We start from the raw sequence: 23,448 nt of genomic DNA on the forward strand, positions 1-23,448 counted from the left end.
CACACTACACACACACACACACACACACTACACACACACACACTACACACACACACACTACACACACACACTGCACACACCCACCAGCCTGTCTCCTCTTCAGCTTTAGGTTCCTGTAATGACCTTTTGGTCACATGATGTGATGTCACAAAGGTCCTGCAGCAATGTAATCATCAGGATATAAACCCTGGAGCCCCTAGGAGAATGGGATCCTGTGAAATTTCCCAGTTTGCTCTCCCATCCCCCCTAATGCCAGTCCTACATACCGGCCTGTCTGCTGTTTGCATTTTTGTTTTTAGAATTTTGCAATTAAGAGACATTTGGTCACATGACTGTGAAGTCATCAAAGGTCCTTAAAGAATCTGAACCTCTGAATACAACTGATGGGGCCTTGAGAAATTTCATAGTTGGACTCCCCCTAGCGCCAGCCCTGACTGTAACTAGGGCTTATTTTTGGGGTAGGGCTTATATTTCAAGGATACTCCAAGAACCCTGTAAAATCGTGCTAGGGCTTATTTCTTCATCGTTCCTTATGGGAGACCCAGACCATGGGTGTATAGCTTCTGCCTCCGGAGGACACACAAAGTACTACACTCAAACGTGTAGCTCCTCCCTCCTAGCATATACACCCCCTGGTAGCCAGTCCTAGCCAGTTTCAATGCTTTGTGTTCAGGAGGTCACACACACACACATGCATTCTCTGATTTTTGATTTTTTGGATTTCAAAGATTTGGAAGAAAAGCGGGTCCAATCTGGACTCCCGGCATGTCCCTTCTCACCCCACTGTGTCGGCGGTGCTGTTAAGGTTGACTTTACAAGGCTGGAGCCTTCACATGCCGCGCTCCTTCACCATCCCCTGGGGCTCTGGCTTGAAGTGGGAGCCATCTCGGTTCTCACTGCTTTGCAGGAGACCGGTCTCCATCCGCAGCCCTGTTCAGGATCCTGCCGGACGGAACGTTTAACCCCCCCCCCCAGGGACCTGGCACCTGCGTCTCAAAAGCTAAGTATTGAGACGTTTTTACCACAGAAAGTGGTCGTTCCAGGGGCCCCTTGTACTTTATTTATTGGGGGGAGTGTGTTATGTAACTGTGGTAACATTTCCGGCCGGTTCTGCAGTTTTCACTGGAGAACCGCGCCGATGGTGCCTGCACGCTGGCCGCATGTTTAAATCTAGGCCCCGGCTTCGCCTGAGGCCTAGTTTCGGTTTCACTCCCTCTGCATGTCAGTCATGCAGAGGGACAGTGTGGCTCCGCCCAGCGGCTGTTCAGCACAGGGAACGGACACTCCTCACTGAGGACAGATTCCCTCCCTGTATACCTCATTTGCCCGCTCTCAGAGTAGGCCCCGCCCCCTCTCCTCGCTCCGGTCGCCATTTTCTCAGCGTTCTCAATGTCTGCATAGGCACAGAGATACCACATTGTGACAAATGGGGGCCTGGGCTGGGGGACTGGAGGGCACAGAAATGTATGTTAAACGGTCTGGCAAGCCACAACCTCCAGTTGTGCAGCTGCTTATATTCTCTGTTTATATACTCTGCTGGGGGTCATTTTGGAGATGCATTCCCTCACAGAGCCCCCACTTCTGCAGCATGTCTCACATCAGAGCAAGGCTGCAAGGCTGGTCTTAATATGCACTGCATGTAGACTCGTACTGCCTGTACTGAGCACATAAACACAGTGGTCCCTCAGCCTGGAGGCTCGTCAGTGGTCCCTCCAGCTGCTCCGGTGGTGCTGAGCATGCATTAGCCCCCTTCTTAGGGCACTTCGGCTGCTACGGCTCGCTCAGCAAAGCTCTCAGAGGACTCTTCATCTCAGACCCCGTCCTCCTAAGATGGAGACGCAGGGTCCCCTGTCCTTCCCCGTCCCGCAGCTCTGATTCACGAGCTGACTCACTGGACGAGGAGGATGTTTTTACTGGGGGCTCGGACGCTACTTAATGTACCATTGATCGGTCCGAAGGTGATGCAGATGCTAATGATTTGATTGCGTCCATTATATTTGTACTGGACCTCAATCCGCCTGTATCAGGGGAGTATCCCCCTCTGGCAGAAAGGCATCAGTATACCTTAAGAGAACAAGGAGTGTGTTCCTTAACCACTCCAGTTTTCAGCCCACTGTGACCAAGCCCAGAGCCTGTCCTGACAGACGCTCCCAAAGCGTGGTTCTGATGACTGTTTCCCCCTTCCACCAGAGGTGGTCAAGGAGTGGGCTTATTCACCAAGGTTGGTCCCTCCGGTGTCTAGTATTTCAGCCCTGATAGTTGTATCAGTGGCTGACGGCACCTCTCTAAGGTTCCCACTGTACATTAATTCTGTACTGGACCTCAATCCGCCAGTATCAGAGGAGCATCCCTCTCTGGCAAAAAGGCACCAGTTTACCTTGCCTAAGAGAACAAGTAGTGTGTTCCTTAACCGCTCCAGTTTTCAGGCCACTGTGACCAAGCCCAAGGTCTGCTCTGGCAAACGCTTCCCAAAGCGTGGTTCTGATGACAGTTTTCCCCTTCCACCAGAGGTGGTCAAGGAGTGGGCTCATTCACCAAAGGTGGTCCCTCTGGTGTTTAGACTCTCAGCCCGGACGTTGTATCAGTGGCTGATGGCTCCTCACTTACAGCTGTCCGCCAGGTTGTCCTTCTGGTCAAATCTGTATGGAGGCGGCAGGGGCCTCGTTCTCCCCAGCTTTTGCAGCAGTGCGGCTTTCAAAGCCATCTCTGCTTCTCTTGAGGAGATGCATTCCCTCACAGGGACCCTTTGCCCGAAATGGTTGCCTTAACTTCCAGACTTCAGTCTTTTCATCCTATGCCATGTCCGCCATGCTGGAGACGCTCACCGCACTGCGGTGGCCTCGGTTAATTTCCTCGCTATCCGCAGACTCCGGTGGCTTCGGAAGCGGAAGGCGGATGCTTCTAAAGAAGTTCCTTGCTGGGCTCCCTTGTGCTGGGACCAGACTATTCGGGAACAACTGGATGAAATTATTAAGGAAGCTCTTGGCGGGAAGAGTTTTCTTCCATGCCATAAACCTAAACCAGGAAACCTGTCCAGGGCAGGAATCAGTCGAGGTTTCGTTCTTTTTGTTCCTCCATCTGATCGTTCTCTAAGCCCTCGGCCTCGTCCACTGACTCAGCCAAGGATCGTAAACCCAAATGGCGCACGAGAAGACCGCAGGAGATGCTGCCACTAAGTCAGCCTCCTCCTGGCTATCTAGCCACGCCAGCAACGTCCTTGGTCGGTGGCAGGCTCTCCCACTTTGGCGACGTATGGTTTTAACACGTCTCCGATCAGTGGGTGCGAGATACCATCTCCCACGGCTACAGGATAGAACTCTATCCAGCCCGCCAAACAGATTTTTTCTGTCAACTCCCCCCTGCTCCAAGGCCGCCGCCTTCTCACAGGCTGTGGCATTCTTGCAGGCCACTGGAGTGATTGTTCCGGTTCCCGACTGGGAACGGTTCTGAGATTTCTGCTTAAATCTATTCCTAGTACCCGAGGAGGGCGGTGCCTTCCGACCTGGATCTCAAGCTTCTCAAGCATGTTCAGGTGCGGCAGTTTCGCATAGAGTCTCTGCGATCAATCAATGACCCAAGGAGATTCCCTAGCCTCCATCGACATCAGAGATGCCTATCTGCATGTGCCAATCGCAGTTTCACACCAGCGTTGGCTACGTTTTGCAATCAGAGTGGTCCAATTCGTGGCTCTTCCCTTGGGGTTAGCCACGGCCCCTCGAGTATTCTCAAGGTCGGGGCAGCTGTGATTGCGGTCCTGCACCTCTAGGGGTTGGCAGTGATCCTTTTGTCCTGGACAGCCTTCTGGTCTGGGCTTCATCCAGTGCAGACTGTTAGCGGAGTGCCTCGCTCACTCTCGCCATTCTAACCAATTCGGGTGGTTTGTCATTCTGTCCAAGTCCACTCTGACTTCGACCCAGAAGTTCTCATACTCAGGGACGCAATTCGGGACTCTGTCGGCACTTGTGAAGCTGCCCTTAGTCAAACAGCAGTCCCTCCGCTGGCGGTCGACGTCGTTCCATCAGGCACCTAATACAGGTGCTGGATCAGATGGTGGTGTCAATGGAAGCGATTCCTTTGTCCAGTTCCAGCTGCGTCCTCTGCGGCTGGATATTTTCCGCTGTTGGAACAAGCGGACTTCCTCCTTCCAGGGCGGTGGCTTCGCCACAGACCAGGGGCTCGTTTCAGTGGTGGCTTCGTCCCCTCTGTCTCAGGGACGCTCCTTCCTGGCTCCGTCCCGGGTGATCCTCACCAAGATGCTAGTCTATCCGGCTGGGGAGCAGTATATCTCCACCATGGAGCGCAGGGCACTTGGACTCTGTCCGAATCAGCCCTCTGGATCAATGTGCTGGAAATCAGAGCTGTGTTTCTAGCTCTCTAAGCCTTTCACCATCTGTTGGCGGCCAGGCACATTCGAGTCCAGTCAGACAACGCTACAGCGTTTGCCTACATCAACCTCCAGGGCGGGACACTCAGCCGCCTGGCAATGTTGGAGGTTCATCGCATTCTTCAGTGGACGGAGGACTTCTAGTCCACCATATCCACAGCCCACATCCCAGACGTGGAGAACTGGGAGGCTGATTGTCTCAGCCGTCAAACCGTGGCTCCACGATCCTCAGGTTTTTGCGGCAGACGCACTGGTTCAAGTTTGTTCCCAGCTTCGTCTGTCTAACGTGTTTCACCCTCTAGTTCTTGCCCAGAGTCCTGCGCAAGATCAGAAAGGAGGGCCGTCGGGTCATTCTCATTACTCCAGACTGACGCAGGCAAGTTTGGTACCCTGACCTGCTCCGTCTGTCCGTAGAGGTGCCATAGCATCTCCCGGACTGTCCAGACCTTCTCTCACGAGGATGCGGCTCTCAGATTGACGGCGTGGCGTTTGAGTCATGGATCTTGTCGACTTCTGGTATCCCTCCTGAAGTCATCTCCACTCTGACTCGAGCTCGGAAGTATCCTTTGGCCTTTTGGCCTTGCCGACTCTCCTGTCCTTTCTACAGTCCGGTCTGCAGCTAGGACTATCCCAAAATTCCCTTAAGGGACAGGTCTCGGCTCTATCAGTGTTGTGCCAGCGGAGTATCGCCCGGTTGGCCCAGGTGCGCTCCTTCATGCAGGGCGTATCTCACATCATTCCGCCTTACCGGCGGCCCTTGGAGCCCTGGGACCTTGATTCGGTCCTCACGGCTTCCGGAAACCCCCCTTTGAGCCTCTTAGGGAGGTTTCTTAGTTTAGTCTTTCACAGAAGGTGGTCTTTCTAGTGGCCATAACTTCCCTCAAGAGAGTCTCTGTTTTGGCTGCACTCTCTTCGGAGTCCTCCCTTCATCAAGACAAGGTGGTTCTCCGTCCGACTCCGGACTTTCTCCCTAAGGTGGTTGCTGTTCCACCTTATCCGGCGCATTTTCCCTGCCTTCCTTTTGTCCGGCTCCTGTTCATCGCCTTGAAAGGGCGTTGCATACTCTGGATCTGGTGCGGGCGCTCCGGATCTATGTGACTCGCACCGCTGTTCTTAGGCGGTGCACCTCTTTTTTTGTGCTGACTGCTGGTCAGCGTAAGGGCCTTTCGGTTTTTAAGCCGACCCTGGCTCGTTGGTTTAGGTCGGCCATTTCCGATACCTACCAGGGTACTCAAGTGCCTCTCCCGCCGGGGATCAAGGCACACTTGACCAGGGCTGTCGGTGCCTCTTAGGCTTTCAGGCCCAGGCCACGGCTCAGCTGGTCTGTCAGACTGCCACTTGGACTAGTCTGCATACCTTTTCGAAGCACTACCAAGTGCATGCTCTTGCTTCGGCAGATGCGAGCTTGGGCAGACGCATCCTTTAGGCGGCTGTCGCCCATTTGTGAAGTTAGGTTTCGCCTACTTCTCAGTTTTTCTATTTATTCCCACCCATTGACTGCTTTAGAACGTCCCATGGTCTGGGTCTCCCATAAGGAACGATGAAGAAAAAGAGAATTTTGTTACTTACCGTAAATTCTTTTTCTTATAGTTCCGACATGGGAGACCCAGCACCCTCCCTGTTGCCTGTCGGCAGGTTTCTTGTTCCGTGTGTTATCACCGACTGTTGTTGTAGACAGAGGTTCCGGTTGTTCCGGGTTTTGCTCTGTCTCTACTTGTGGGTGGATGTCCTCCTTCAGCTTTTGCACTAAACTGTCTAGGACTGGCTACCAGGGGGTGTATATGCTAGGAGGGAGGAGCTACACGTTTGAGTGTAGTACTTTGTGTGTCCTCCGGAGGCAGAAGCTATACACCCATGGTCTGGGTCTCCCATGTCGGAACTATAAGAAAAAGAATTTACGGTAAGTAACAAAATTCTCTTTTTTCTGGATAACACTGTAGCGGGTTTTTTAGTTTAAAGTAAACTTAATGGCTTTTCTTTATATATTTTTTTTACTTTTCTATTTCTTTATCGTTCCTTTGAGAGACCCAGACCATGGGTGTTTAGCTTCTGCCTCCGGAGGACACACAAAGTACTACACTTAAAAGTGTAGCTCCTCCCTCTGAGCTTATACACCCCCTGGTAGCCAGTCCTAGCCAGTTTTATTGCTTTGTGTCAGGAGGCATACATCCACACATGCATTCTCATCTGATTTGTTTGACTTTTGGAAAGAGTTTGAAGAAAAGCGGGTCCATGTCTGGACTCCCGGCATGTCCCTTCTCACCCCACTGTGTCGGCGGTGTTGTTAAGGTTGATTTACAAGGCTGCAGCCTTACATGCCGTGCTCCTTCACCATCCCTTCTGGGCTCTGGCTTGAAGTGGGAGCCAGCACGGTCTCCATGCCTGGCAGGAGTCCGGTCTCCATCCGCAGCCCTTCAGGATCCTGCTGGACCGGAGCACTCATCCCCAGGGACATGGCCCTGCGTCTCAGCAGCTAAGTACCTGAGACGTTTATGTTGGGGGTCCCGGTTCTTTATTGTAAGGGGAGAGTATGCTGTATGTGATTGTTTTAACTTTTCCGGCGGGTTCTCTAGCTTTTGCCTGAGAACCGCGCCGATGGTGCCTGCTTGTCGGCCTCGCCACTTAAATTTAGGCCCCGGCTTCGCCAGAGGCCTAGTTTCATTTTCCTGCCCTCGCATGTCACTCATGCAGAGGGACAGGTTCGGCTCCTCCCTGCGGCCGTTCTACACAGGGGAGGGACACTCCCCACTGCTGGGGCGTCCCTCCTTCCCTGCAGGTCTCTATAGCCCTCCAGTTCCCTCCAGCCCTCCAGTTCCCGCTCTTTTATAGGAACGCCCCCTAGTTTCTCAGGCAGAGTTCACTCTGCTCTGGGACATCCTTTCATTCTGCATCTCTGCTGAGGTGCTGCGACTGGGGGACCGGGCTTCGGGATCTGGAGGGCACACAACACCGCGCTCAGCGGTCTGGTAAGCCACAGCCGGTCTCCGGTTGTGGACCTCTGTATATTCTCCCTGGGGTTCATTCTCTGCAAAGCCCCCACTCCAGCAGCATGTCTCACACAAGGAGCAAGGCTCCAAAGCTTTATTCTGCATGCACTGCATGTAAGCTCCTGCTGCCTGAGCCGAGCATTTATCCACACTGTGATGGTTGCTCTAACTTGGCGGTGCCACAGCCTGGAGTCTCACCCCCAGTGGTCTCTCAGGCTGCTGCTGCACCTGTGATTGAACCCCCGGCCTGGGTATAGTCCTTTTCTAGGTCCATATCCCAGTCATTTGCTGAGTCCATGGGACTTTTGTCCAGGACTTTGATGAATATGCATCAGCCCCCCTCTCAGGGTGCCTTTAATACTCTTGACAGAGGACTCCTATGTATCCCATCGATTTCTCTGAGGGTGACTCAGATCTTAGTGATTTGATTGCTTCTATTAATTCTGTGCTGGATCTCAATCCGCCAGTGTCAGAGGAGCAACCCTCTCTGGCAGAAAAGCACCAGTTTACCTCGCCTAAGAGAGCAAAGAGTGTGTTCTTTAACCACTCTAGTTTTCAGACCGCTGTGACCAAACCCAGGGCCTGTCCTGACAAACGCTTCCCAAAGCGTGGTTCTGATGACCGGTTTCCATTTCCACCTGAGGTGGTCAAGGAGTGGTCTCACTCCCCAAAGGTAGACCCTCCGGTGTCTAGGCTATCAGCCCGGACCGTTGTGTCTGTGGCTGACGGCACCTCACTTAAGGATTCCACTGACCGTCAGATTGACCTCCTGGCCAAATCTGTGTACGAAGCTGCGGGGGCCGCGTTTTCCCCGACTTTTGCAGCAGTGTGGGCTCTCAAAGCCATCTCTGCTTCTCTGGAGGAGATGCATTCCCTCACCAAGGAATCTATGCCTGAGATGGTTGCCTTAACTTCTCAGGCTTCAGCTTTTTCATCTTATGCCATGTCTGCCATGCTAGAGGCTGCTCACCGCACTGCGGTGGCTTCAGCTAATTCTCTTGTTATCCGCAGGATTTTGTGGCTTCGAGAGTGGAAGGCAGATGCTTCTTCCAAGAAGTTTCTTGCTGGGCTCCCTTTTGCTGGGTCCAGGCTGTTTGGTGAACAGCTGGATGAAATCATTAAAGAAGCTACTGGCGGGAAGAGTACTTCCATGCCACAAACCAAAACCAGGAAACCCGCCCAGGGTAGGAATCAATCGAGGTTTCGTTCCTTTCGTTCCTCCAACTGGTCATCCTCTAAGCCTTCCGCCTCGTCCGCTAACTCAGCCAAGGATCAGAAATCCAACTGGCACCCAAAAGCGCGTCCACAGAAGACCGCAGGAGGTTCTGCCAGTAAGGCAGCTTCCTCATGACTCTCGGCCCGCTCCAGCCACGTCCTTAGTCGGTGGCAGGCTCTCCCACTTTGGCGACGCTTGGTTAAAGCAAGTCTCCGATCAGTGGGTGAGAGACATCATATCTCACGGCTACAGGATAGAATTCTCTTCCAGCCCTCCAAACAGATTTTTTCTCTCAACTCCCCCCTGCTCCAAGGCCGCCGCCTTCTCGCAGGCCGTGGCGTCCTTGCAGGCAAACTGAGTGATTGTCCCAGTTCCCGCTCAGGAACGGTTCAGAGGTTTTTACTCAAATCTCTTCCTAGTTCCAAAAAAGGACGGTACCTTCCGGCCCATCCTGGATCTCAAGCTTCTCAACAAGCATGTCCGGGTGCGGCATTTTCGCATGGAGTCTCTGCGATCAGTCATTGCCTCTATGTCCCAAGGGGATTTCCTGGCGTCCATCGACATCAGAGATACCTATCTACATGTGCCAATCGCTGTGTCACATCAGCGTTGGTTACGTTTTGCGATAGGAGAGGATCATTTCCAATTCGTGGCTCTCCCCTTCGGGTTAGCCACGGCCCCTCGGGTATTCACCAAGGTCATGGCGGCAGTGAGTGCGGTCCTGCACCTCCAGGGGTTAGCAGTGCTTCCTTATCTGGACGACCTTCTGGTCAAGGGTCCATCCAGCGCAGACTGTCAGCGGAGTGTTTCGCTCACTCTCGCCACCCTAGCCAAATTCGGGTGGATTGTCAATCTTCCCAAATCCACTCTGACTTCGACCCAGAGTCTCACGTACCTAGGGATGCAGTCCGAGACTTTGCCGGCACTTGTGAAGTTGCCCTTAATCAAACAGCAGTCACTCCGGCTAGCGGTGCGCTCTCTCCTGAGGCCCCGCCGTTATTCCCTCAGGCGCCTGATGCAGGTGCTGGGTCAAATGGTGGCCTCCATGGAGGCGGTTCCCTTTGCCCAGTTCCATCTGCGTCCTCTGCAGCTGGACATTCTCCGCTGTTGGGACAAGCGGCCTTCCTCCTTACAGAGGTTAGTGGCTCTGTCGCCACAGACCAGGAGCTCTCTTCAGTGGTGGCTTCGACCCCTCTCCCTGTCCCAAGGGCGCTCCTTCCTGACTCCGTCCTGGGTGATTCTCACCACGGATGCCAGCCTATCCGGCTGGGGAGCGGTACATCTACACCACAGAGCACAGGGCACTTGGACTCCGTCCGAGTCAGCCCTTTCAATCAATGTGCTGGAAACCAGAGCTGTGCTTCTAGCTCTCCTAGCCTTTCACCACCTGTTGGCGGGCAGGCACATTCGAGTCCAGTCAGACAACGCGACAGCGGTTGCCTACATCAATCACCAAGGCGCGACACGCAGCCGCCTGGCAATGTTGGAGGTCCAATGCATTCTTCAATGGGCGGAGGACTCCAAGTCCACCATATCCGCAGTCCACATCCCTGGCGTAGAAAACTGGGAGGCAGATTATCTCAGCCGTCAATCCGTGGACGGTGGCGAGTGGTCCCTGCACCCGGCAGTGTTTCAGTCAATCTGCCGCAAGTGGGGCACTCCGGACGTGGACCTAATGGCATCCCGTCACAACAACAAGGTTCCGGTTTACGTGGCTCGCTCCCACGATCCTCAGGCCTTCGCCGCGGACGCTCTGGTTCAAGACTGGTTCCAGTTTCGTCTGTCCTACGTGTTTCCCCCTCTAGCTCTCTTGCCCAGAGTCCTGCGCAAGATCAGAATGGAGGGTCGTCGAGTCATCCTCATTGCACCGGACTGGCCCAGGCGAGCTTGGTATCCGGACCTGCTCCAACTGTCCGTGGAGATGCCGTGGCATCTTCCGGACCGTCCACACCTGCTCTCGCAAGGTCCGTTTTTCCGCCCGAATTCTGCGGCACTCAAATTGACGGCGTGGCTCTTGAGTCCTGGATTTTGACGGCTTCTGGTATTCCTCCTGAAGTCATCTCCACTATAACTCGGGCCCGTAAGTCTTCCTCCGCTAAGATCTATCACAGGACTTGGAAAATTTTCCTGTCCTGGTGTCGCTCTTCCGGCCATCCTCCTTGGCCTTTTTCCTTGCCGACACTTCTGTCTTTTTTACAGTCCGGTCTGCAGCTAGGACTGTCCCTCAACTCTCTCAAGGGACAAGTCTCAGCTCTATCAGTGCTGTTCCAGCGGCGTCTCGCCCGGCTGGCTCAGGTCCGCACCTTCATGCAAGGTGCGTCTCACATCATTCCGCCTTATCGGCGGCCCTTGGATCCCTGGGACCTTAACTTGGTCCTCACGGTATTGCAGAAACCCCCTTTCGAGCCCCTTAGGGAGGTTTCTTTGTATCGTCTTTCTCAAAAGGTGGCCTTTCTAGTTGCCATAACTTCTCTCAGGAGAGTCTCTGATTTGGCTGTGCTCTCCTCGGAGTCACCTTTTTTGTTTTTTCACCAAGACAAGGTAGTTCTCCGTCCGACCCCGGACTTTCTTCCTAAGGTGGTCTCTCCCTTCCACCTTAACCAGGATATTTCCTTGCCTTCCTTCTGTCCGGCCCCTGTTCATCGCTTTGAGAAAGCGCTGCATACTCTAGATCTGGCGCGTGCTCTCCGGATCTATGTGTCTCCACCGCTGCGCTTAGGCGGTGCACCTCTTTTTTTGTGCCAACCACAGGGCGGCGCAAGGGTCTCTCTGCTTCTAAGCCGACCTTGGCCCGTTGGATTAGATCGACCATTTCGGCCGCCTACCAGAGTACTCAGGTGCCTCCCCCGCCGGGGATCAAAGCACACTCGACCAGAGCTGTCGGTGCCTCTTGGGCTTTTAGGCACCAGGCTACGGCTCAACAAGTCTGTCAGGCTGCCACTTGGACTAGCCTGCATACCTTTTCGAAGCACTACCAAGTGCATGCTCATGTTTCGGCAGATGCGAGCTTGGGCAGACGCATCCTTCAGGCGGCTGTCGCCCACTTGTGAAGTTAGGCTCCGCCTACTTCTTAGTTTTTTCTGTTTTTTCCCACCCAGGGACAGCTTTGGAACGTCCCATGGTCTGGGTCTCCCAAAGGAACGATAAAGAAAAAGAGAATTTTGTTACTTACCGTAAACTCTTTTTCTTATAGTTCCGTATTGGGAGACCCAGCACCCTCCCTGTTGCCTGTTGGCAATTTTCTTGTTCTGTGTGTTATCACCGGCTGTTGTCGTGGACAGAGTCTCTGGTTGTTCCGGTTCTTACTCGGTTCTACTTGTGGGTGGCTATTCTCCTTCAGCTTTTACACTAAACTGGCTAGGACTGGCTACCAGGAGGTGTATAAGCTCAGAGGGAGGAGCTACACTTTTAAGTGTAGTACTTTGTGTGTCCTCCGGAGGCGGAAGCTAAACACCCATGGTCTGGGTCTCCCATGTCGGAACTATAAGAAAAATAATTTACGGTAAGTAACAAAATTCTCTTTTTTACAGTAGTAGATCTAAGTTGATCACTTGTAACTTATTGATTTTGTTTTTTGAAATTCCAGTGAAACATTCCACTTGGTTTTATTTAGAGTTTAATCTTATTTGAAAAATAACAAGTTATAGTGCCCTGTACTGTCAGACTTCTCAGGGACATCATTTGGATTTGCAAATCATGTGTTTATTGTTTTTTGTGTTGAAAACGTAACACAACCTCAAAAGACTACAGAGATAATGGCCGCATGTGAGGATTGCCGCCCCTCTCCTGTTCTCGTTATTTTCTGATTCAGACCGGACGGTTCCTCACTAAATGCTGCAGATACAGAGACCGACGCTTCTAAGAGACCATATGATTAACGTTGACAGGAGAACTTTATATATATATATATATATATATATATATATATATATATATATATATATATATATGTATATATATATATATATATGTATATGTATATATATATATATATGTATATGTATATATATATATATATATATATATATGTATATATATATATATATATATATATATATGTGTATGTATATGTATATGTATGTATATTATATAATATTTTTTATTTTTTTTTTTTCGCCTCTTAGGTTTTAACCCTCCAGAAACAAAAATTCGTACCCCAGATGGCAAAGTTTGGCAGGAGGCTGAATTTCAGGACATCAGTGCACAGTTACATGGAACGCTGCCAGCTTCATTCCAGGGTGAGATTTGAGTGTCGGCCACAGGTGGATTCAGCGGAAATATCAGGGAGAGATTGGCACAAGAAAGTTTTATAGGGGAGGAAAGGAGCTGGGGCCTAAGGAGAAATGCTCAATGTTACAATAGAGAAAGTTATTTAAAGCCGCCAATCACCAGGATTTTCTTATATTACCTAGTGCCAGTATAGCACTGGCTTTATCAGGCTGATTCTATACATACAGTGCTATACTGGCTTTATCAGGCTGACTCTATACATACTACATACATTGCTATACTGGCACTATCAGGCTGATTCTATACATACAGTGCTATACTGGCACTATCAGGCTGATTCTATACATACAGTGCTATACTGGCCCTATCAGGCTGATTCTATACATATAGTGCTATACTGGAGCTATCAGGCTGATTCTATACATACAGTGCTATACTGGCACTATCAGGCTGATTCTATACATACAGTGCTATACTGGCTTTATCAGGCTGATTCTATACATACTACATACATTGCTATACTGGCACTATCAGGCTGATTCTATACATACAGTGCTATACTGGCTTTATCAGGCTGATTCTATACATACAGTGCTATACTGGCACTATCAGGCTGATTCTATACATACAGTGCTATACTGGTGCTATCAGGCTGATTCTATACATACAGTGGTATACTGGCGCTATCAGGCTGATTCTATACATACAGTGCTATACTGGCTTTATCAGGCTGACTCTATACATACTACATACATTGCTATACTGGCACTATCAGGCTGATTCTATACATACAGTGCTATACTGGCCCTATCAGGCTGATTCTATACATATAGTGCTATACTGGAGCTATCAGGCTGATTCTATACATACAGTGCTATACTGGCACTATCAGGCTGATTCTATACATACAGTGCTATACTGGCTTTATCAGGCTGATTCTATACATACTACATACATTGCTATACTGGCACTATCAGGCTGATTCTATACATACAGTGCTATACTGGCTTTATCAGGCTGATTCTATACATACAGTGCTATACTGGCACTATCAGGCTGATTCTATACATACAGTGCTATACTGGTGCTATCAGGCTGATTCTATACATACAGTGGTATACTGGCGCTATCAGGCTGATTCTATACATACAGTGCTATACTGGCACTATCAGGCTGATTCTATACATACAGTGCTATACTGGCGCTATCAGGCTGATTCTATACATACAGTGCTATACTGGTGCTATCAGGCTGATTCTATACATGCCTGTAGTGGTCAGCTAGGATGTTGTGTTTTAGAAACACAAGTAACTAAACTTTGTAAAATGAGCAGCTTTTTGATTGGCAGCAGCTACCGATCAGCTTATAAGTGTGGTGGGTTTTGATAGTGACTCCCGCCCCGCTGCCTGTTGTTTCTCCCCCTGTTATTTATGCTAATTCTATTATAGAAGCGTTTTACTAAGTGGCTAGAAGGACCTTTGCTGATGTCATACCCATGTGACCAGAAGGGGCGGGGACTCGGGCAACATAGCTGATACCAGGAAGCAACATTATTTTTCTGTTTGCTGAGGCCACACCCCCTCTGGTCACATGGGTATGACGTCAGCAAAAGTCCTACTAGCCACTTAGTAAAACGCTTCTATAATAGAATTAGTATAAATAACAGGGGGAGTAACAGGCAAGGGGGCAGGAATCACTATCAAAACCCACCCCAGCTATCAGCAGATTGTCAGCTGCTGCCAATCAGAAAGCTGCTCATTTTACAAAATCTAGTTACTTGTGTTTCTAAAACAACATCCTAGCTGACCACTACAGGTATGTATAGAATCAGCCTGATAGCGCCAGTATAGCACTGTATGTATAGAATCAGCCTGATGGTGCCAGTATAGCACTGTATGTATAGAATCAGCCTGATAGCGCCAGTATAGCACTGTATGTATAGAATCAGCCTGATAGTACCAGTATAGCACTGTATGTATAGAATCAGCCTGATAGCACCAGTATAGCACTGTATGTATAGAATCAGCCTGATAGCGCCAGTATAGCACTGTATGTATAGAATCAGCCTGATAGTGCCAGTATAGCACTGTATGTATAGAATCAGCCTGATAGCGCCAGTATAGCACTGTATGTATAGAATCAGCCTGATAGTGCCAGTATAGCACTGTATGTATAGAATCAGCCTGATAGCGCCAGTATAGCACTGTATGTATAGAATCAGCCTGATAGTGCCAGTATAGCACTGTATGTATAGAATCAACCTGATAGCGCCAGTATAGCACTGTATGTATAGAATCAGCCTGATAGTACCAGTATAGCACTGTATGTATAGAATCAGCCTGATAGCACCAGTATAGCACTGTATGTATAGAATCAGCCTGATAGTGCCAGTATAGCACTGTATGTATAGAATCAGCCTGATAGTGCCAGTATAGCACTGTATGTATAAAATCAGCCTGATAGCGCCAGTATAGCACTGTATGTATAGAATCAGCCTGATAGTACCAGTATAGCACTGTATGTATAGAATCAGCCTGATAGCGCCAGTATAGCACTGTATGTATAGAATCAGCCTGATAGTGCCAGTATAGCACTGTATGTATAGAATCAGCCTGATAGCGCCAGTATAGCACTGTATGTATAGAATCAGCCTGATAGTGCCAGTATAGCGCTGTATGTATAGAATCAGCCTGATAGTGCCAGTATAGCACTGTATGTATAGACTCAGCCTGATAGCGCCAGTATAGCACTGTATGTATAGAATCAGCCTGATAGTGCCAGTATAGCACTGTATGTATAAAATCAGCCTGATAGCGCCAGTATAGCACTGTATGTATAGAATCAGCCTGATAGTACCAGTATAGCACTGTATGTATAGAATCAGCCTGATAGCGCCAGTATAGCACTGTATGTATAGAATCAGCCTGATAGTGCCAGTATAGCACTGTATGTATAGAATCAGCCTGATAGCGCCAGTATAGCACTGTATGTATAGAATCAGCCTGATAGTGCCAGTATAGCGCTGTATGTATAGAATCAGCCTGATAGTGCCAGTATAGCACTGTATGTATAGACTCAGCCTGATAGCGCCAGTATAGCACTGTATGTATAGAATCAGCCTGATAGTGCCAGTATAGCACTGTATGTATAGAATCAGTCTGATAGTGCCAGTATAGCACTGTATGTATAGAATCAGCATGATAGCGCCAGTATAGCACTGTATGTATAGACTCAGCCTGATAATGCCAGTATAGCACTGTATGTATAGAATCAGTCTGATAGTGCCAGTATAGCACTGTATGTATAGAATCAGCCTGATAGCGCCAGTATAGCACTGTATGTATAGAATCAGCCTGATAGCGCCAGTATAACACTGTATGTATAGAATCAGCCTGATGGCGCCAGTATAGCACTGTATGTATAGAATCAGCATGATAGTGCCAGTATAGCACTGTATGTATAGACTCAGCCTGATAGCGCCAGTATAGGACTGTATGTATAGAATCAGCCTGATGGCGCCAGTATAGCACTGTATGTATAGAATCAGCCTGATGGTGCCAGTATAGCACTGTATGTATAGAATCAGCCTGATGGCGCCAGTATAGCACTGTATGTATAGAATCAGCCTGATGGTGCCAGTATAGCACTGTATGTATAGAATCAGCATGATAGCGCCAGTATAGCACTGTATGTATAGAATCAGCCTGATGGCGCCAGTATAGCACTGTATGTATAGAATCAGCATGATAGTGCCAGTATAGCACTGTATGTATAGACTCAGCCTGATAGTGCCAGTATAGCACTGTATGTATAGAATCAGCATGATAGCGCCAGTATAGCACTGTATGTATAGAATCAGCCTGATGGCGCCAGTATAGCACTGTATGTATAGAATCAGCATGATAGTGCCAGTATAGCACTGTATGTATAGACTCAGCCTGATAGTGCCAGTATAGCACTGTATGTATAGAATCAGCATGATAGCGCCAGTATAGCACTGTATGTATAGAATCAGCCTGATGGCGCCAGTATAGCACTGTATGTATAGAATCAGCATGATAGTGCCAGTATAGCACTGTATGTATAGACTCAGCCTGATAGTGCCAGTATAGCACTGTATGTATAGAATCAGCATGATACCCCCAGTATAGCCCTGGCTTTAGGCTATATAGATAAATCCTGGTTATTGGTGGCTTTAAGGGCATCGTGGTGTCTTGACTTCTAGTTAATCTTTACCCGCAGAGGGGACGCCGTCCATTGAGAAGTCACAGTCAAAGAGAACATCCAGGCCAGTGAGGAAAGTTCAGAGATTGGCAGGAACAGGCGGAGGAGCGAGTCCTGATGGGAAGATGGGTAAATACAAAGAATATCTTGATTAGATTTTATTTCTCCATAGCGGTGTTCTCCAAATGTAATGGTTCATTCTTTGAAAGTGACAGGTCATGTAATCAGCACGTCGTCTTGGAGAGATGGGCAAAAATTGATCAAGCAGATCTTGGGTCCTGCTCCCAAGGTGGAGAAAGAATCAAAGTCTCAGTCCAACGACCGCCAGGCTGCCAAAAGATCAGTATCAAAGGAAAGGAACTCTGACAATAGGATTGCGGCCAGCGAGCGACAGAAGGAAAAGCGCTCAAAGTCAAGTGATCGACTTGTTCAGAAAAAAGCGCCATCAAAAGAGGAATCAAGGGAGGATGGTGACAGATTCCCTAAACCAGGTAGGCACATTTAACTTTAGAAAAAAATGGGGTCGTCTCATAATCCGATGGTGTCTTACTGGGGGGCGAGGGTGGAGTAGGGCGATGTGACGGGAGTCCCAGGTGCTGTGCCTGCAGTGCAGACTTCAAAGAAATGGCACCCGGAGTCAGCTCAGTCTGCGCACGCACCATCGGCTCAATGACATGTCGAGCTCTCCGTGCACCATTTTCCTTAAGTCTGCTAAGAGATCAAGGGGCCGGTGGTGGCGCATGTGCAGATGAGATCGAGTCGAGAGCTCAATCTGCCCACACACAGATTCCGGGCGCCATTATTTGAAGCCGGCACCACCGACAGAGCATCTGGGACACCTGCCGCACCGCCCTGCAGCATCGTCCTACTCCGCACAGCGCCCACAGCCAGCGCAGCGCCCACAGCCAGCGCAGCGCCCGTTCTTCACCTCCCGGTAACCTACATTTGGATTATAAGATGCACCCCTCATTTTCCTCCCAAAATTTTGGGAGGAAAAGTGCATCATATAATCCAAAAAATACAGTATGTCATTCTTTTTCCTTTTTGCTTTTTTCTTTTTACATTTTATGGCACTTCCACAGGTTACGCCATAAATGTCTGTCTGGAGACAGCCCCATTAAGGCTATGTGCCCACGCTGCGGAAAATGCGCGGATTTTGACGCGGATTTCTCGCGGAAAAGCCGCGGATTTCCCGAAAATCTGCAGCTCAGGCACTTCCCAGCCATTTCTATGGCATTTTGGAAATGCTGTGCCCACGCTGCGGATTTTTCCGCAGCGGATTTGGTGCGGATTTTGATCCGGAAAAATCTGCAACATGTCAATTATTGTTGCGGATTTTGATCCGGATTTTGGCTTTAAAATTGGGGAAAAAAAAATAAAAAATCCGCACCAAAATCCTCATCAAATCCGCGGCAAATCCGCACCTTTGAAAAGGTGCGGATTCTGGGGGAAAGCTGCGGATTTTGATGCAGAAAAATCCGCAGCTACATTCTCCCGTGGACACATAGCCTAAGTGGTTCCACATTGACCATCTCAATCACTACATGAGACGTTTGCCTTCTTTTTCTTTTAGACATTTTTGTTGTTTCATTGCTCCCTTGTTATTTATACCTTCCATTTACAACCATTTGTTGATCTTCGCTCTTTTGTAAACAGGGAGCTCCTCAAGCCGATCAGATTCACGTCATGCTCAACAGTCTAGTAGAAACCAAATGGACGCCGCAGCCAAAATCAGAAGCCTCCTCCCTGGAGCGGAGGAGCAAAAACATCAGGGTGTGGCGACAGAAGTAAAGAAAGATTTCCTGCCGCTGGAGATCCGAGGCATTCTAGACGATCTGCAGTTAGATAGTGGCTTAGATAATGCAAAGCAAAGTCAAAAGAGAAGCCACAGTCCAACAAAAAGGAAATCCGAGAAGGGACAGGTCTCCGAGGAACTGCAAAACTCTTCAAAAAGAAGACATTATGACTCTGAGCAGGTACGGCTGTATATTATGCGCCAGCAAGAAGAAAGGAAAAAGAAGCAGAATGAGCAGAGAGCGGCGCAGCGCCAGGCGGAGGAGCAGAAGAACAAGCGTCTGCAAGAGCTTTACCAGAAGCAACGGGAGGCCTTCAGCAAAGCAAAAAACGTCACAACCGTGCAACGAGACAAGGAAACGCAGGAGTCAAACAATTCTTTTGATACAAATTTCGCGCGACCACAGGACACTTATAGCAAATTGCTACTGAGTGAGACGTGGCCTCCACCGACGGAGCACGAGAAACAGGTACATTCCTTATTGTATGAACCGTCCTCTCTGGAATACATAAATTGTGTTATATACCTGCAAAAACTGGCAGCCAATCATTATCGGCTTCTAGCTATTTCTGTCAATTCTACAATAATCTTTCTTCATCGTTCCTTATGGGAGACCCAGACCATGGGTGTATAGCTTCTGCCTCCGGAGGACACACAAAGTACTACACTAAAAAGTGTAGCTCCTCCCTCCTAGCATATACACCCCCTGGATAACCAAATATAGCCAGTTCAATGCTTTGTGTTCAGGAGGCACACATCCACACATGCATTCTCATCTGATTTTGATTTTGGAAAGTTTTTGATGAAAAGCGGGTCCAAGCCTGGACTCCCGGCATGTCCCTTCTCACCCCACTGTGTCGGCGGTGCTGTTAAGGTTGATTTCAGGGCTGGAGCCCTTCATGCCGCGCTCCTTCACCATCCCCTCGGGCTCTGGCTTGAAGTGGGAGCCAGCACGGTTCTCACTGCCTTGCAGCCCCTTTTGGATCCTGCCGGACGGAGCACTCATCCCTCAGGGACCTGGCCCTGCGTCTCACAAGCTAAGTATCTGAGACGTGGTTATCAGGGGGTCCCTTGTACTTTATTGTTGGGGAGAGTGTGCTGTGTAACTATGCTGACTTTCCGGCCGGTTCTCTGGTTTTCACCGGAGAACTGCGCCGATGGTGCCTGCGCGCCGGCCGCATTGTTAAATTTAGGCCCCGGCTTCGTTTGAGGCCTACTTTCGTTTTCACTGCCCCGCATGCTAATCATGCAGAGGGACAGTGCGGCTCCGCCCAGCGGCTGTTCAGCACAGGGAAGGGACACTCCTCTCTGAGGAAAGATTCCCTCCCCTGTATACCTCCTTTGCCCTCCGGATCCCGCTCTTTGAGATAGGCCCCGCCCCCTCTCCTCGCTTCGGCGCCATTTTATCAGCGTTCGGACCCCCAGAGAGATGCTGCAGGCAGCTCCAATCAGTGTGAGGTCTGTGGGATCTGGAGGGCACACAAACGGTCGGGTAAGCCACAACCTCTGGTTGTGGACCTAGTTATATACTCTCTGGGGGCCATTCTACTCAGAACCCCCACTTCAGCAGCATGTCTCACACAAGGAGCAAGGCTGTACTCTATATGCACTGCATGTAAGCTCGTACTGCCTGAACCGAGCACATATCCACATTGTGATGCCTGCTCTAACATGGTGGTGCCTCAGCCTGGAGTCTCACTCCCAGTGGTCCCTCCGGCTGCTTCGGCTCCGGTGGCTGAACCCCCGGCTTGGGTAGAATCCTTCTCTAAGTCTATCTCCCAGTCCTTTGCCGACTCCATGGGACAGTTGTCCCGGACTCTGCTGAGCATGCATCAGCCCCCTTCTCAGGGCGCCTCTGCTGCTACGGCTCGCTCAGCAGAGCTCACAGAGCTCAGACCCCGTCCTCCTAAACGGAGACGCAGGGGCTCCTCTCCTTCCTCGTCCCGCGGCTCTGATTCACAAGCTGAATCACGGGACGAGGAGGATGCCTTTACTGGGGGCTCGGACGCTACCTCCATGTGCCCCATTGATCTGACCGAAGGTGATGCAGATGTTAGTGATTTGATTGCGTCCATTAATTCTGTACTGGACCTCAATCCACCAGTATCGAAGGAACAACCCTCTCTGGTAGAAAAGCACCAGTTTGCATCACCTAAGAGAGAAAGGAGTGTGTTCTTTAACCACTCCAGTTTTCAGGCCGCTGTGACCAAGCCCAGGGCCTGTCCTGACAAACGCTTCCCAAAGCGTAGTTCTGATGACCGTTTTCCCTTTCCACCAGAGGTGGTCAAGGAGTGGGCTCATTCACCGAAGGTAGACCCTCCGGTGTCTAGAATCTCAGCCCGGACAGTTGTATCTGTGGCTGATGGCACCTCACTTAAGGATTCCACTGACCGCCAGGTCGACCTTCTGGCCAAATCTGTATATGAAGCGGCAGGGGCCTCGTTCTCCCCGTCTTTTGCAGCAGTGTGGGCTCTCAAAGCCATCTCTGCTTTTCTAGAGGAGATGCATTCCCTCACCAGGGACTCTATGCCCGAAATGGTTGCCTTAACTTCCCAGGCTTCAGCCTTTTCATCCTATGCCATGTCTGCCATTCTGGAGGCTTCTCACCGCACGGCGGTGGCTTCGGCTAATTCCCTCGCTATACGCAGGATCTTGTGGCTGCGAGAGTGGAAAGCAGACGCTTCTTCAAAGAAGTACCTTGCTGGGCTCCCATTTGCTGGGTCCCGGCTGTTCGGCGAACAACTGGATGAAATCATTAAGGAAGCTACTGGCGGGAAGAGTACTTCCTTGCCACAAACTAAAACCAGGAAACCTGTCCAGGGCAGGAACCAGTCGAGGTTTCGTTCCTTTCGTTCCTCTAACTGGTCTTCCTCTAAGCCCTCAGCCTCATTCACTAACTCAGCCAAGGACCGAAAACCCAGCTGGCGCACGAAGCCGCGTCCTCAGAAGTCCGCAGGAGCCGCTGCCACTAAGGCAGCCTCCTCTTGACTATCTAGCCGCGCCAGCAACGTCCTTGGTCGGTGCCAGGCTCTTCCACTTTGGCGACGCGTGGTTTCAACACGTCTCCGATCAGTGGGTGCGGGATATCATCTCCCACGGCTACAGGATAGAATTCTCTTCCAGCCCGCCAAACAGATTTTTTCTGTCCACTCCCCCCTGCTCCAAGGCCGCCGCCTTCTCGCAGGCCGTGGCATCCTTGCAGGCCAATGGAGTAATTGTACTGGTTCCCGCCCGGGAACGGTTCAGAGGTTTCTACTCAAACCTCTTCCTAGTCCCCAAAAAGGACGATTCCTTCCGGCCCATCCTGGATCTCAAGCTTCTCAACAAGCATGTTCAGGTGCGGCATTTTCGCATGGAGTCTCTGCGATCAGTCATTGCCTCAATGACCCAAGGAGATTTCCTAGCATCCATCGACATCAGAGATGCCTATCTGCATGTGCCAATTGCAGTTTCACACCAGCGTTGGCTACGTTTTGCAATCGGAGAGGAATATTTCCAATTCGTGGCTCTCCCCTTCGGGTTAGCCACGGCCCCTCGGGTATTCACCAAGGTCATGGCAGCAGTGGTTGCGGTTCTGCACCTCCAGGGGTTGGCAGTGATTCCTTACCTGGACGACCTTCTAGTCAAGGCTTCATCCAGTGCAGACTGTCAGCGGAGTGTCTCGCTCACTCTCGCCACTCTAGTCCAGTTCGGGTGGCTTGTCAATCTACCCAAGTCCACTCTGACTCCGACCCAGAGTCTCACGTACCTAGGGATGCAGTTCGAGACTTTGCCGGCACTTGTGAAGTTGCCCTTAGTCAAACAGCAGTCCCTCCGTCTGGCGGTGCGCTCTTTACTGAGGTCTCGCCGTCACTCCATCAGGCACCTAATGCAGGTGCTGGGTCAGATGGTGGCGTCAATGGAAGCGGTTCCCTTTGCCCAGTTTCATCTGCGTCCCCGGCAGCTGGACATTCTCCGCTATTGGGACAAGCGGACTTACTCCTTGCACAGGTTGGTGGCTCTGTCGCCACAGACCAAGAGCTTTCTTCAGTGGTGGCTTCGGCCCCTCTCTCTGTCTCAGGGACATTCCTTCCTGGCCCCGTCCTGGATGATCCTCACCACGGATGCCAGTCTAATCGGCTGGGGAGCAGTATATCTCCACCACAGAGCGCAGGGCACTTGGACTCAGTCCGAATCAGCCCTCTCGATCAATGTGCTGGAAATCAGAGCTGTGCTTCTAGCTCTCTTAGCCTTTCACCATCTGTTGGCGGGCAAGCACATTCGAGTCCAGTCAGACAACGCGACAGCGGTTGCCTACATCAATCACCAGGGCGGGACACGCAGCCGCCTGGCAATGTTGGAGGTTCAACGCATCCTTCAGTGGACGGAGGACTCCAAGTCCACCATATCCGCAGTCCACATCCCAGGCGTGGAAAACTGGGAGGCAGATTATCTCAGCCGTCAGACCGTGGACAGTGGCGAGTGGGCTCTGCATCCGGCAGTGTTTCGGACAATCTGCCACAAGTGGGGCACTCCGGAAGTGGATCTAATGGCATCCCGACCCAACAACAAGGTTCCGGTTTACGTGGCTCGCTCCCACGATCCTCAGGCCTTTGCAGCGGACGCGCTGGTT

The 23,448-nt window shown here is 50.5% G+C and overlaps 1 protein-coding gene across 9 annotated transcripts in view; it reads left to right on the top strand.

Annotated features, from left to right (window-relative positions):
• CEP350 (centrosomal protein 350) overlaps nucleotides 1-23,448 on the top strand; it is a 172,718-nt gene that overhangs the window by 47,219 nt on the left and 102,051 nt on the right. For all 9 annotated transcript variants that reach the window (XM_075320581.1, XM_075320582.1, XM_075320589.1 and 6 more), the window contains exons 7-10: nucleotides 12,712-12,825; nucleotides 17,060-17,170; nucleotides 17,251-17,532; nucleotides 18,698-19,305. In XM_075320581.1, coding sequence (XP_075176696.1) covers nucleotides 12,712-12,825; nucleotides 17,060-17,170; nucleotides 17,251-17,532; nucleotides 18,698-19,305 — 1,115 coding nt within the window. The remainder of the gene's footprint in view (nucleotides 1-12,711; nucleotides 12,826-17,059; nucleotides 17,171-17,250; nucleotides 17,533-18,697; nucleotides 19,306-23,448) is intronic.

Source organism: Anomaloglossus baeobatrachus, chromosome 8, assembly GCF_048569485.1.
Source record: "Anomaloglossus baeobatrachus isolate aAnoBae1 chromosome 8, aAnoBae1.hap1, whole genome shotgun sequence".
Classification (NCBI taxonomy): Eukaryota; Metazoa; Chordata; class Amphibia; order Anura; family Aromobatidae; genus Anomaloglossus; species Anomaloglossus baeobatrachus.